The following is a 15711-nucleotide window of genomic DNA, read 5'->3' as shown; positions in this document are numbered from 1 at the left end:
TTTGTTCTTTCTCCTTTCAGCATGTCAGACAGCAAACCCAAGAGCAGCAGCCCTGTCCGCCTGCCTGAGGCTAACATGTGTCCACTTCGCAGTGCAGAGCCAGAACAACGTAAGACCATTTTGCCAAAATCATATCCATGATGCTAATCTCAGCTCAGATGTGAGTCCACTTGGATTCTAGTTCTTGTGGGGAGAAAAGAGCAGCATTCTGAGTTGAAATTGTGACTAGTCTTAGTGTTGACTTAATGTAACACATGAGAAGGATGGGAGTGTGTGTTTTTTTTTGTTTTTTGAAGTCTGTGGCTTTCTCTCATTCTCATGAGATCAAACTGTCATCCCCTGATTTAATGTTATTATGTAGTGGACCTAGGGTTGTTCTTGAATCTAGCCTGTTCAGTGGGATATGATGCCTTCTTTTGGCATTGCCTTCTTTAGAGAGATGCAGTTAAATATTTTGAAATGGAGACATGAAGTTCGTACTGTGTTAAAGACACTCAGGCTTGGTCTGTGTTTTCAAATGTCTCTGCATTCTAGGATGCTACTCAGAACACTAGATCGTCTCTCTACCTGCATGGACCTTGGTTGCAAATGAGTTGAATGGCATCATTCCTCCAGTTAGAACAATGAATGGGGAAAGTTCATAGGAGTCATGCTTTTATTAAACTGCCAACACCATCCATTGTGGAAATGCCAACACCATCTTTTTCTATTCCTTTTCACTGTAGCAAAGAAACCATCTGGTGTTTTGTCTTTCTTCCGTGGCACGGGAGGGAAGAGCCCAGACCTGTCTTCCCAGAAGAAAGAGACCTTGCGTGGTGCTGACAGTGCTTACTACCAGGTTGGACAGATGGGCAAAGAGGGAGCAGAAAACCAAGGAGCAGAAACTCAAGGTACAAGACTGCAGAGCCCATCTTCTCTCTTGCATTGGTACTTCTCCCAAACCTTATTCATACGTGCAAGGCCCCGAATGCACTCCTGCTCATACTTTTTCAACAATCCAAGGTTACTCAGCATGCATTGAAAATGAATCATTTGGACATCGAATATGGTTTTTTCCTAAGTACATTGCTTTTCTTTGTGATAAGAGAAACAGGATCTTTCAAACCCAAACTATAGGTACATGGAGTAGTCTGGTCTTGAATGCCTTTGGATTGAGTTGACTCTAGTTAAGCAGCCCAGTCTCTCTTTTCTTTCTCACTTGCTGTTTAGTTCTCTTTGTTTCAGCATATGGAAAATGAATGAAGAGAAAGACTGGACTTGTGTCCATAAACAGCAGTGCCCTTGTAGCATATGTATTATATTATACAATTATAGCTATATTTCTAATTCCCTGTGTATAGTTCTCTCTGTATTCTTGGAAAAAAAAAAATAAAATATTTTTCTTGTAACATGAGTTTACAAGTAGTACCTAATGTGGCTTGCTCAGTAATAATAGTGAACAGCCCTGACAGAATGGTCCTTTTATGCCTTCAGATGATGGAGATGGAGGAGATGGACAGAAGAAACAGGTGGTGAATCCCCATGTGGAACTCCGTGAGTAGTTGTAAATAAAAACTTAGTCTTAGCTGACAAACTCATTTCTTCATGCACATGTAGTGGAAATCTTGAAGTTAATAACGGTTTTTTCTTTGTATTTGGCATGAAGGAAAAGCAAATCAAGAAAAAAGCAATGCACTTTTTACTTACTGCAATCAATCTCTGTAGGTTTCGGGCGGGTTCGGTCGGGACGGAGACGGAGAGATCTCTATAGGCAGGTCTTGGGACACAGTCGGTTTATTGTAAAGGGCGTGGGTATTGGGGCACTGCTCAGAGCTGCCGGACTCAGCTCTGAGCAGGCCCAAGAGAGCAAGCAGGTGAGAGAGAGAGAGTGTAAGAGCAAGAGTAGAAGTGGAAGTAGAAGTGAGGAAGGAATGGAATGAAGGTAAGGAAAGGAATGAAGTGTGGTAAGGAATCGAAGTGTCTGAAGTCCTGGTTACAATACAATAAATCATCTTCTGTACTGAATATTCTAATTGTCACTAACCAATCTAATACAAGATACAAATCCTATAGCATTTACATACAGCCTATAAGAGTTCTTATATTACCATAGAGTGTTACATCTTAACTTCTAAAAACTACTCTTTGGACCCCTTCTGCTGAGCTAGTAGGGTCTGCTCTGACCCTTGGACCGCTTGCAAGCAGAGGGTATTGTTCCATCAAGAGGGGATTATCTTCAGTGGCCATACCATTGTTTTCTAGTTGTTCAGTAACTAAGACTTGGTATTTCAAAAGTGGCTTTCATTTCGATGTTGCCTGTAGTTTTCATATTCCCAAAATCTTTTGTCAGGCAATCATATTTACAAGGCTTTCCTGTTTCATCTTCCCCAACAAATCTCTTTTGCAAAAATACTCCATAAGCTTTTCTTTGATCAATCTTTTGTCCAAACACTTTCCCATGACATATACTGGAAGCTAATCTAGAGGAAGTTGACTTTCCTGTAAATTTTCCATTTAAATCCTGTTGGTTGAAACTTCTGAATTACAATAAGCATGAGTGGGATATTTAGCACAATAATGCTGCTCTAGACATCAGTAAAATCTCAGTGTTGTCTTGGGTAGTCGGTGCATATTGCATGCTGTTGTTGAGAAAAACCCTTTCTTGCAGAGTTCTCGGATGCGAATGCCAAGTTCTACTGCCGGATTTATTATGCTGGGGAGTTTCACAAGATGCGTGAAGTGATCCTGGGGAGCAGTGAAGAGGATTTCATCCGATCCCTCTCTCACTCGATGCCCTGGCAGGCACGAGGTGGCAAATCTGGAGCTGCGTTCTATGTGACTGAGGGTAAATGCAGCTTCTTCCCCCTTTGGATTAGAGGGTATTACTTGTGGATGCCGGTGGTTACCATGTCGTTTAATCCCTGATAACCTCTGTCCGGAGGGTTGCTGATGCTGAAGTGGCCACTCAGAAGGGAAAATTAAGTGGATTTTTCTGGGGTCTTGAATATCAAATTATTTGTCTCTTTGTACATGCAGGAGAACGAAATGTAGTTCTGTTTTCAGCAGTAGCAGCTAGGAAGGCCAGTTGAACTGAAGGGTTGTACTCTTAGGCAGGCTTCAGAAAACAAAAACTTGAGTATAATTCAAGGAAAACTTGTTATTAAAGACACAGTGTTTCTTACAAACTCACGTGCTATAGTTAATCTAATTTTTTTTTTAAACTGTGGCTGTTTCTAGACTTCTGCATAAAACAAGTATTGAACAGAGTGGTCTGTAGGCTGTTTCTGTTGTCTGTATAGGAAGCCCATAGAGCTGAAGTAGATCTAGTGTAGGCAGTCTCTTGTCCATGATTTACTAGAAGATAGAAATCCAGGGAGGCTGAAATTCAAAATATGTGAAGTAAAAAGAATCTAGAAATGAGGTTTTGTAGGTAAGGATTTAAGAGAATTGTAGTGCTTTAATTTTTCAAACCATTTCAGCTATGTGACAGTCCTAAAAAAATTTCAAATAGTACATCACTTATTGTATGTAACCCTGTTGCATCTGTCTGATGTTATAACAGATGATAGATTCATCTTGAAGCAAATGCCTCGTCTGGAAGTCCAGTCATTCCTTGACTTTGCTCCACACTACTTCACTTACATCACTAATGCAGTTCAGCAGAAGGTATTAAAAAATGACTTTTATTTTAGGCAGTGTTCTGTATTTTACAGACTAGTAGAAGTTTCTATTAATCTTTTTCATTTAAATAAAAGAAAATGTTGGTGGTTATGAGTTACACTAATAATGTGTTTTTAAGGTGTAAAGTGGAAATTATGCTTGGGCTTCTAAGCTGTAATACAGAGTCAGAGCAGTAGTGCTTCTAGTATGGGACTGCTGATTGTCTCTACACAGAGATCTTAACCCATGTCTTGTCTTCATTAGAAGCCCACAGCACTGGCTAAAATCCTTGGGGTATATCGAATTGGTTACAAGAACTCTCAAAACAACACTGAAAAGAAGCTGGATCTGCTTGTCATGGAAAACCTTTTCTATGGCAGGAAAATGGCTCAGGTAAGAACAAAGTGTTCTGTGTCCTTGCAGTGCGGTTGTGACTGGGAGAAAGAGCAGGGTCATTTGTGGCCATCTAGGTAACTTTTAACTTTGTGTGCGCTGTCTGCAACTAGCGCTCCTCAAAGCTGACAGTTCAGGCCTCTTTCCTTGGTTCGGGATCCCCAGGAACTTGATGCCTGTATTGGCTAGTTCAGGTAGCTGTTGCGTAGGATTCAGTCTTTAGAAGTCTTGTTTGTCCCTGTACCTCTGGTGTCTGAGAGAAAGCATCACTAACCTGATAAGGAAAGTGTAAAATCTTTGTAAAAAGCTTTCAGAGGAACTGACTGGAATTACAGACTAATTTATTGAGAGTGAGAGCCTCACTCAGATGGTGAGTTACTCTGTAGTGTGGGGGGAGTTTGTAAGTTTTTCAACCCACTGTTCTTTCTTGGAACCACTTCAGGTGTGGGACAAGATTCTGAGTTCAGTCTTGCTCTTAGTCAAGGAAAAGCAATCTTTATGAGGTAGTAGAATGAAGATCTTAAAATGACTAGGGGCAAATTCTCTTTAAATAGAGATTTGAAACTGAAAAGGAAGTTCAAACAAACATCACTTACAAAACTAGATAGTATCAGCTCTTTCCACCTTACCTCTCAGTGCCAGACCTCAAACAGGGAATGTTTGTGGGAGGAAGTGGATGGAGGGAATTCTAGATAGATGTAAAGGATGTTGTGGGTTTTCTTTTTGTTTGTCTGTTGTTTAAGTCATGAGGAGAGCTCAGGCACTACAAAACAGAAACCCAGACAGACTGTGGACTCTATTCCACAGAAGTTAGTGAAATCTTGACTGGACAGAAGTTGAACAACCTTCTCCAACAGGGCCTGCTTGAAGCAGGATTTTGGCCTGGAGAACTCCAGAGATAATTTCCAGCCTAACTGGTACTTCATGCAGCACCCACCTCCCTCTTCAGTGGCTTTGCTTTTGTCAGCAATTAACTCTGTAGAAACTGGCTGGAAAACTGAGTTTATCTAAACAATATAAAAAGCAGGGACAGCTTTTTTTCTTCTAATTTATACGAAATATTAATGAAATAACTGGCCTAAAACTTGTGAATTGAAGTGGCGGAACTTTCACCCAGGCTTACATGCTATTCTCCACAAAATGCTTATTGTTAACTGTCTTCCTTCTAAAGAGAAGGAAAGAGTTGCCCTGCTGTGCTGCCTTCTCAAATGTTAGGTACTGAAGTCTTTAACCCAGAAAAATGCAACAAAGTAGTGCTGTTCTCCATTTGCAGGTGTTTGACCTGAAGGGCTCCCTCCGGAATAGAAATGTTAAAACAGACACAGGCAAGGAAACTTGTGATGTAGTCCTGCTGGATGAAAACCTTCTGAAGATGGTTCGGGACAATCCCTTGTACATCCGTTCCCATTGCAAAGCTGTGCTGAAAGCTTCCATACACAGTGATTCCCAGTTCCTCTCCAGCCATCTCATCATCGACTATTCCCTGCTGGTGGGTCGTGATGATACCAACAATGAGTTGGTTGTTGGGATCATTGGTAGGTTGTCTTTTGTATTTTCTTGCTCTCAGATGATGAAACAGTTTTCTTCTGGTTTCGGTGTTCATCGTTCTCTTAGAACTGTGCCACCACCAGAGAGATGTGTGTCAGGAAATCTTATCTTCTCCCTGGTGGAATACCACCCTCACCTCTTACAAGTATTCAAAGTGGAGGCAGGAAGTCATCTCTCCAGGTCTTGTATAGGCTTAGATTAGTATTTGTATTGCTATGAGTATGTGTAGGAGGCCTCACAGGTAGTTTAACCTACACTTTGACTGCGGTTGAAGCAGGAAAGGTTATTTGTATGCTTTTATGTGTTTAATCTGTAAACTTTAGTTTAGTCATGTTTACATAGTCTTTTAAATCTTGTGTGGAGGAGGCCTAAGGAGAAACAGTAGTGGTAGTATTGGAAGAGAGAAGTTAAACATCATGGGATCTCTCATGATCATGTAGTCTGACCTGGGTAATATGGGTGGCAATGCAGTAATTACCTTGCTGCATCCTCTGACTTGTGACTGGTAAGTAGAGCCTCATCTTTAGACAGGCAAACTTCTGTAGTATAGAAAACTTAGAGATGAGGCAATATTGCAGGATGTGGAATTGACTCATGGAAACGGTCTTGAAACCCAGCTCAGAAATGCTTCCAGATGAGATCTCAGGACAGGAGGTCTGGATTACTCTTACTGTGATAAAGCTTGCAAGCCATTTCAATAACATTTCTAGTTGAGAATTAAAGTCCCAGCTACAAAGAAAGCTGTTGTTTATTGCAAGTTTTTATTACTTTCTAGATTTGTAGACTCTTGAATATTGGAGTAAACAGGATGGGTCTACACTGGCCATGTGCTTCTCTTGTGTGTGTGGCTTTTTGTTGTCCTATGTCAAGTCTTACCTGATTGAAGAGTATATTTTATATGATATTTAAAGCTACCAGTTCCTTCAGTGTTTAACACAAATATCTGAAGGAACTTGGTGAACACAAATATCTTTAAGAGAGAACATGCCTGCTGTATCAGGCTATCAGAATGTTCTCTAGATGATACCCTGAGAACTTACAAAGTAGTCAAGCTGAATTTTTGTCAGACTGGAACTAAAAACTCTTAGTTTGGATTGTTTGAATCGGAGGTCACTATCTCTACCTATTTTAGGTCCTTATGTGGTAGAGGAAACAAGTAAGTTAGGTCTGTGAAAAGCTTTGAAAACTTTATTCATAGGCTCTGTTGTGTGGGACTCTGGGCCTTGGGGCATGAAGTTGTTAGTGAACAAACTGTTCACTGATATCTGTCCCAAAACACTCTAAGGAATATTTTCAAAGAGTATTCAGATAAATGGATAAGTCTTAAGATTGTCAGGCACAGGTGAGATGAAGTGTGAATATTTATGGTGGCCTTTTGTAAATTTAGAAACAGTAAATTCAAAATTGTATAGTTACGTTTGTAGTCAAGTGTTAGGAGATAATGACATCCAGTAATGAAAAACTGATCTTACTGCAGCTTCAGCTTTGCAGACCAAAGTGTTCATGTGCTTGTTTTGACTGAGCATGCTTTCTCTGGAAGGGGCTTGGAAACAATTCAGAAGTTGTCTTCTTGCTGCCCCCCTCTTCCAATATTCCAATACAGGTCACTGGTGATGTTTCCAGTCCTCCCTATCATGAAGTCACTTGCTTTCTGTTATCAAACCTGCAGGTGGCTGCAATGATGAGAAATACTGGAGAGGTGTCCAAGCCTCAGTGCGTGTAGTGGGGCTTCTGGGATAAGGGTGAGCGAAGTGACCTTTGTAAATGAGCCCTTGACACTCTAACATGGATAAAGACAGACATGCTTGGGCAGCCTGTTCTTGCAGAGACAGGAAGAATTGATTGTGATCTTGCTGGGCTTTTGAGGTACTGTATTCACCCTTCTCAAACATAATCAATACTACAGAAAGTGAGGCAAGTGGTAGGGAAAACACTGAAGCTCTGACTCTGAAAGCCTACTGCTTTCCTGCTCGTTTTTGGCGAAATAGATACATTTTAAAACAGTGTTACTTGGATTAAAACAAATGCAACGTATTTGTGTGTGGATTTTTTTTTTTTTTTTTTTTTTGTAACAGACTATATTCGTACTTTTACCTGGGACAAAAAGCTTGAAATGGTGGTAAAGTCAACTGGCATCTTGGGAGGACAAGGTAAGTCCAGAATGAAAGCAAAAATTTTGATCATGTTTCCTTGTTACAAGGAAGCTTTCTGTAACACTGCTAATAAACTCACAGCTTCCCCACCATTCAAATTTGTGACAAATTAAGTTGTCCAGAACAGAGGAAGGAATCATAGAATTCCGGGTTGGAAGGGGACTTCAAGGATCATCTGGTCCAACCTTTCTTGGCAAAAGCACAGTCTAGACAAGATGGCTCAGCACCCTGTGCAGCTGAATCTTAAAATTGTGCAGTGTTGGGGAATCCATCACTTCCCTGGTGAGACTATTCCAATGGCTGATTGTTCTCATTGTGAAAAATTTTTCTTGTGTCCAACTGGAATCTCTCCAGGATAAACTTGTAACCATTACCACTTGTCTTTTCCATATGAGTCCTTGTAAAAGGGGGATTTCCATCTTCTTTATACCCATCTTTTAAATACAGGAACATAGTGATAAGGTCTCCCCTAAGCCTGAACAAAGCCAGGTCTTGCAGCATTTCCTCATATGGCAGGCTTCCCAGTCCTTGGATCATCTTTGTGGCCCTTCTCTGGACCCTCTTCAGCCTGTTTGCATTTTTTTTGTGTATCAGGGACCAAAACTGAGTCCAATATTCCAAGTGTGACCAGGAAGTAGCACCTCCAGGAGAAGCATAATGCTGGGATACTGAGTGGGATAATGACTTCTTTCTCTCTGCTGGTGATGCCCTTGTTGATGCAGCTCAGTGTCCTTCCTGCTGGCTTTCTTTGCCGTGGCAGCAGCAGCAGCAGCACTGTTCACTCACACTGAGCTGCTTGTCCACCAGGATCCTCAGGTGCCTTTCACAGAGCTGCTCCTCAGGGAGATCCCAGCCTGTACTGTGCTCCTACATTACATTTTCCCAAGTGTAAAACCTTATGCTTGTTGTTGAACTTCATAAGGTTCTATCTTGTTGCCTTCAAGTCTGTGTTGTCTGCTGGTATAATCTCATGTGACATCTGTCTCTACTGCAGTATCTTTAGCCCATTTCTGACTGCTCTTGACTCTTACACATTAGGTAAGATGCCCACCGTGGTCTCGCCAGAACTGTACCGGACCAGGTTTTGTGAAGCTATGGACAAATATTTCCTGATGGTGCCAGACCATTGGACAGGACTGGGCCTGAATTGCTGAGCTAAAGCCCATATTGGGAAAGCACAAGAGGACAATGACATTATAGGCCACTCTGTTCCAGTGGTCTGTCCAGCAGCAAGCAAGAAGATTGCAGTTCCATATCTACACTGACCGTGTGCATCATGTTGTGAAGTGTGAAATCTGCTTGTTGCACTTTAATCCTCTCTTGGAGGACAATAAGCAAACCTGCCTCAGTAAGGATCTAAGCTGAAAGGTACCACTGAACAGCACTGATAAGAGACATCCCTCATATCAGTAGGGAAAGTGATACTATCTCCTTGTAAGTACTGAACTGAGATTTTGTCCAGGTCCTGATGGTGTAGAAGTACATGATCTCTGGAAGTGGTGCACTGCCGAAATGGTGTTGAATATGTGCAGCTCATGTTTTTGTAGTGGATACTTATGAAAATGTGAAATAAACCCCCCCAAGTGTGGATGGGGGAGAGAAGAATGAAGTTAATTCATGAGTTCTACTATTGTTGCAGTGGTCTGTAATTGACCTGTTTACAATCCATTAATAACTTGTCCTGCTTATGCTCTGTAGTTTTAATTTTTACTGGGTTCTGTAAACTGTATTTTTTTTTAAGGCAGCTCCACATCCATAATGCCCTATGACTCCATCTTTTATGTTACTGCAGTACAGCTCTGGTTTTCTGTTGTAATATCATTTTAGCTGAATCCCATAAAAATGGGTTGTCGGTCATTAGTATACTGCGACACTCAAAACATATCCCTTTAGTCCTAACCAGTACTTTGATCTGAGTGTTACTCAAATTCCTGGAAACAGGGAACCAATATACCCTTTAATTTAACCAGGCTTGATTAATTATAGTTACGAAGCAGATTAACCCTTTCCTTATTAAAGGCAGTAAGTTGCTGGGCAAAGTGAAGCATACTGCTTTAGTGACAACTTTCTCCTTAATGCAACCATCATTCCTGGCCGATCGCTTCAAATCCAGTTCAGTTCCCCTTTACTTTCAAGCAATGCATTTACCTCATGGTGAAATTTTGCTGGGAGAATGTTTTTTCTTGCATTAATAACACGATCTTTTTTGTCACTGAGATGAATGTAGTTATTTCCTGTAAAAAGGAAAACCTGAACTAATGGATAACTTGTATGATGGATAAGATGTGCAGAGATCTGAGAGTCTCTTTGTTGTGACAATAAGCACTTCTTTCCATTTTTTTTTTTAATTTTTACTCATTTTTGTAGGTGATAAGTTTACTTTTTACTTTCATTATATTATAGGCCAGTAAATAAGAGGAATTTTAATGAGTTTGAAAGGCAAGAATACTGTCCGTTGACTTCCAGTCTCTGATGGAAGTACATCAAATGAACATGGAATCTGGGACAGGTAGCTCTTAGTGATCACTTGCTTATTCTAACCAGTTGCCTGATACTGCCCTCATCACTGTTACTATGGATTGAAATGTGCATTTTATTCACTCCTCCTGTGTTCAGTATTTTCTTCTGCAGCAGATGGTGGTGGCTCTTTAGGACTGACCAACAGTGGGCAACACTGAGAAAGGAAAAGGCCAGCAGCGAGAATTGAGCTGTTTTCTCCAAAACCAACCAGTGCAGCTCTTGTCTGAGCTGCCAGGAGGCGAAGGTCATTTGTGTTGGAAGGAGTCTTCTCCACCCTATTGCAAAACTGTACTAGAGGATGAGCAAAGATGCTGGACTTGAACCAGCAGAAAAGAAAGTGTACTCATTTCCTTAGTACAATGTAATAATTGTTTCTGGGGGTGCAGTGTTGAAGGCTGCAGTGATGTGTGCTGTGGAAAGATGACCCTTGCTTCCTCTACCCAGAATCCCTTCAGACCAACACAGCACATCAGATACAGCTGATCACCTCTGGGATCCATCTTGCCTCTTCTGTTGAAATGTTCTCCCAAGATGCCTAGCTCTGTGGGTGGCCTTGCCTAATGAGGTCAACCAGTCCATCAGCTCAGTGCTACTCTCACTTCTGTGGCCTCTACCTACTGTTTTGGTTTATCAGTGTGAAAGAACCTGCTGTGCAGTCTCAGCTGAAGTTTACACATGGTGTTCTCCTTCCTTTCTTGAAGTTTACAGGGAAAAAACCTGATTTTCCCGGCCAGCTAAGGTGACCCAACAGCAGCTAATTATGTTGTTTTCCACCTGTGTCAGTATTGTGGATTGGTGGATGGAGCACAAGTGTGGGCTTGTGTGTCATGGCAGCTGAACTAAGCTAATGTGATATGCTAGCCCAGTCTGTCACCAGTAACCCTTATCCTGGGATGTGTGGCTGCTCTGTACTGCTTGTCTGCCAGAATCCTGAGCAGATGGCTGAAAGCAGCTTGATCATCTGACAATTGCTAATACTCCTCTGAACGACAGCACGAGGCCCTCAGCACTGTAGAAGTGAGAGAACCTTCCACTGTTTAGCAGCCTATGAACACAGAGTCAGAGGTGTAAATTGTGACCTTCTTGGGCTGAAGTTAGAGCAGTTGGAGAGATTTGCAGGAGTGATCTGGAGCTGGCATCAACAGCTAATGCTTGGCCAGGATGTGGCTGATAGACTAGTCCTGACTAGACTGGAGTAAACTACTGGTCATGACTATCACAGTAGCTGCTGTATCAACTGGAGTTGGGTCATCTTTGGTGTCCTGTGATAAAAAGCTGTAAGCATTTCTAGTTCAAATTCCAGCAGTTGAATGGGTCTCCTCAAATGTTCCTTTTTCAGAATAAGAGTTGTCCTGACATTTCAATTGCTACAAAGCTTAATTTTCTCAGAAGGAGAGCGGTACTTCATGTGGAACAGATCTTTGAGAGCTACTTGGGAAGCTGTGTTAGGTCTGTGTCCCTGTAGAATTCCTAAGAATGAACCCTTTGGTCAGAGCTTATTTCTTTCTTTATAACACAGGTTTAGCATATGTGTATGTAAGTAAATCTGCAAACATGAAGAGTGAATTTCTTCAGAGTTACACTGGCTCTTCTGTTGTTTTGATCTGAGGCCTTGAGACAAATGTCTAAATCTTGTCCAAGTCAGAAGCAATGACTTTGAGTCATCAACGTGGACAGCAGAATGCCTTGTAGTGGCCCAGGGACACATTCTGTCCCCAAAAAGCACATGCAGGACTCTTGCTGGTAGAGGAGTTCTGCTGGGCTCAGGGGAGTTACCTGTGGAGTCTCCTCTGTGAGAATGACCAAAACCAAATGAATTGCTCACTAGCTGGTGACCAGACTAGTCATTATTTAAAGCACTTAATGTACTATAATGTATGCATTTCTATTCTACCTTGGTTCAGCTGTATTTTATAAAATTGATGTACTAAACTATTTGAGAATAACTGCCTTGACTACTTGGAAAATCAAAATGTAATGTATATATATACAAATAAAGTGACTAAAATATACTTGAGTCTGTTCCATGTGTGGAATAGCTAGCTCTCACAGCACCCCATTTTCTTGATGAGAGGCAAGGCTCACAGTGCAGCGATTGCTGTGCTGGAGAGTCCCAGCTTTGTTTGCAGGGTAAGCTGCCTGTCCTGTCTCTGTAGCTTGCAGCTTGTCTCCTCTGATGGAGCAGCACCTCTGGGCAGCTCCCCAGGGCAGTGGCAGTAGAATGTGCAAATAACCTTTCACACAGTTCTGTCTTCTCTGCAGCTGCTTTTCACCCGCAGTGCTGTGTGAGACAGGGATCCAGTTTTGTCCAGCAGATGGTGGTGTGCCTTTGCCCAGTTCTGCCAAGAGGTGGAACACATTCCAGGTATTTCCATAATCTTCTTTTGAGTGGACTAGACAAAGAAAAAATCCAAGGAGGTCTGAAAATAAATGCCTTATCTTGATTATTTCACATTAATTGGTATATAGTAACCTCCTTGCTAAGGCTCAAAATCATTTGTGATTAGTTCTGGGAAGGGGACTTCCTTGTTCCTAGAATATAAAACTCTTATCTAAAACTTGAGGATTTTACCTGTATTATGTGCCATCACCATTTTTTGCCAGGTGAGTTTGAGTTCTTTTATCTGCTGCAGTATGAAACTACATCAGAACCTGTCCTCTCATGGGGGTATGAGCAAGGAAAAGATGGGATACTCAATTCAGGGGCAGTGCTGCCTTCTGCTGGTGTAAAGATGAGTGGTGGGACTTGAGGGGCTTCTGGGATGAAGCTGCAAAGCGCAAATGCAGGGTTATCAGAAGAGTGTTCCTGTATCCCAAGTGGAACTGCCAACACCTGGTAAAGGACTGCTGCCCCTGCTTCAGCTCATCTGGTGCGAGTGCTGGCTATATGTCTGCTGAAATTGCCTCACAGGATATAAAAATTGTAAGAGAAAATACAATCTTAGTGACAGTTCTGTATTGTTTTCCCAGTCTCTAATGTGCTGTGAATCTGCCTCTAGAGAGGTGGAGGACTGAAGTCCCATAATAGCTGAATATGTGCGTTCTCCTAAAAAATTTGGACTCCTGATTTCAGAATCAAATCTGTATCTTTTACTTGCCTAAAATTAAAGGCATTTTGTTAAATACTTACATGTACATTGCAATGCTTATTTATTTTTAGCTTGTTAGATCCCTGTGCTCTACTAATGATTCTGCAACAGGATAACACAAAACCTTATGTTACTACAGCTGTCATTCCCCACGAGCCTTTTTCTGACAGGAGTGACTGGAACAGGGGTACCCCACAGCTGCAAGGGAGTGTGCTCATGCTGAAGAACAAAGCACAGTAGGTGGTATTGCCAGAACATCAACTGGCTCTTCTTGGCCCTATGGCTGGCCAGGTACACAGGTACTTCCTGCAAGCTGTTCCAGCCTCGAGCCCGAACACAGCAACGGTGCACTGCAACCAAAGTTCATTCACTGTAGCATGTAACTGAAATAAAAGTCATTCAAGAAATAATGATCCAGTGACCAAAGGTAGGATAATAAAGTAAGTGAACATAATTACCAAAAAGAGCATTGAATTACAGTTGAAGAGAGGATGGGAATATAGTAACTTTTCTCCATTGTTTACATAGGATATTTTTCTAATATAGCTTCTGCAAACATGAAACACCCTGGGTATGAAGAAATGAAGTATCCTGGGTATGGGCTTCTGTTACTGGACTGGCTGAGATCATAACTAAACTACCTACCTGGTGAAAAAGTTACATATGTAGGACAGCACAACTGGGATTGCTTGATGTACACATGTGCACATAACAAGAGAAAGAAAATGTTTTCATTTTCTAATAGGATTATAAATATTATTTAAAATACATACTATAGGGAGAAAACTATTTTCTGGAAACAGGTCAGGTCAGCCATATGAATTTCTAGTGGTTGATCTGTAATCAGTTCTGACTGAAGTGTATTCTTGTTCATGTGTCTGTTAGCACGGTAGAAAAAAAAAGAATAATGTAACTTTATGTGACTCCATAGCAGCCTATAACATGCACAAATTGTATCTTCTTCATGTTAGTTTGAGCTGCCTTATGGAAAAACAATATTCTGCTTTCTGTCTCTTAAGCCCTAAAAAGCAGAACATCTTCAGGCTGTATTTTCCATGCCAGCTCAGTTGTACAGTAAGAATTCACCAGAATTAATATGTTTTTACAACAACCCAACCCCTACTTCATTTAGCTCTTGAATGTTTTTTTCAAACTCTGTCATTTAAGTCAAGTAGCCATTTTCTTACAGGAAGTGTTGGCTCATGCATAATACACACCAAATTTTAACCAATATGGCTCTTGTGGTCTTAGTCAAGAAATAGTCTGCAGAATACAGCAGTCATATACATTAATTGGAGAAACATTCTTCTTTTTATGCTCAACTAACTGTAATTTAATATCTGTTGGCAGCTAGAGAAGTCTGCTAGATCCTAGAAAGTTGGCAGTACGAGGAGGAGTCTGTTCAATGTTGGGGATAAGTACTTAATATCATGTTGATGATTTACCTTTAGCTGTTGTCAAAATTGTGGTGGCTTTACATATATGTGGATATAAAATTAGTATTGAATTCTAGCATTGAGAGAAGACCAAGGTTGAAAGTATTTGGGATTGGGACGTCACTGTTTGCAGATGCCAAGTTTCCATAAATGGAGTAAGTTCTTGTCCTGTTGAACACTTTAAATAATAGAATTTTAAGTCTTTTTATAAACTGATAAAAATATATTGAACATCCACAACTAATTAAATGTGAAGTATGCCCATGACTGGCAAAAAATCAAACTTGCCAGGTTTGGTCAAAGCATGATTTTTCTGACTGCAGACCATATAAACCCAGGATCTTGCTTGAAACTTTAGCTATATTCTCTCTATCTATTTTTATGCTTTTTAGCAGCAGTAGAAGCTAAATGAGCAAAATGTCTTTTGAGAAATTGGTTGTTTTAGGATAAGGCATGATAGCTTTTCAGTTCAGTGACACTAAACAGCCACAGAAGTCCTTCTTTTAATTAAAACAAGATAGGATGCCAGAGATAAATTTAAAAGCCTTTAGAATTCCAATGACAAAGAGCAGAGCATGAGGCTGGTCTTTACCTTTTTCTTCTTATGTGACTACACGTGCATAAAGAAAGGGCAACACATCATAGAACAGAAAATACATGTATGCTGCACAGTATGTGGAGCAGTAGATATGGAATTCTAATGCTGACACCTCCATGATCCTACAGGAGAAAACTGAGGGACTTGGTTATTTCAAGATATTTTTATTCTAGAATAGTGTTGCTCCACTGGTCTTGAATAACCAGTTTAAACCCTTCATTAGTAAAAATTAGATCATGTAACTGTGAATTTGTCCTTAGGGAAGGCTGGAGATAGAGCTATTTATAAAAAGTTGTATTTATTTATTCATAGCTATACAAATAAAGGCAAGGTTT

The 15711-nt window shown here is 40.8% G+C and overlaps 1 protein-coding gene across 7 annotated transcripts in view; it reads left to right on the top strand.

The window, feature by feature from the left end:
* The window catches only part of PIKFYVE (phosphoinositide kinase, FYVE-type zinc finger containing), a 66775-nt gene extending 54510 nt beyond the window's left edge, over positions 1-12265 (top strand). For 6 of the 7 annotated variants that reach the window (XM_042041329.1, XM_042041325.1, XM_042041324.1 and 3 more), the window contains 9 exons: positions 21-109; positions 726-890; positions 1474-1533; positions 2648-2824; positions 3542-3645; positions 3904-4032; positions 5306-5567; positions 7656-7730; positions 8772-12265. In XM_042041329.1, coding sequence (XP_041897263.1) covers positions 21-109; positions 726-890; positions 1474-1533; positions 2648-2824; positions 3542-3645; positions 3904-4032; positions 5306-5567; positions 7656-7730; positions 8772-8887 — 1177 coding nt within the window. In that variant the 3' untranslated portion in view covers positions 8888-12265. Of the gene's footprint in view, positions 1-20; positions 110-725; positions 891-1473; positions 1534-2647; positions 2825-3541; positions 3646-3903; positions 4033-5305; positions 5568-7183; positions 7731-8771 lie in introns of those variants that run through there. The other variant, XM_042041326.1, reaches the window with a different exon arrangement.
* Positions 12266-15711: the final 3446 nt, after the last annotated feature.

This window comes from Corvus kubaryi, unplaced genomic scaffold (genome assembly GCF_017639235.1).
Source record: "Corvus kubaryi isolate FWS band 111438036 unplaced genomic scaffold, C.kubaryi_AGA036_p1.0 37396, whole genome shotgun sequence".
Taxonomy (NCBI): domain Eukaryota; kingdom Metazoa; phylum Chordata; class Aves; order Passeriformes; family Corvidae; genus Corvus; species Corvus kubaryi.
This window is presented reverse-complemented; position numbering and strand designations above follow the sequence as displayed.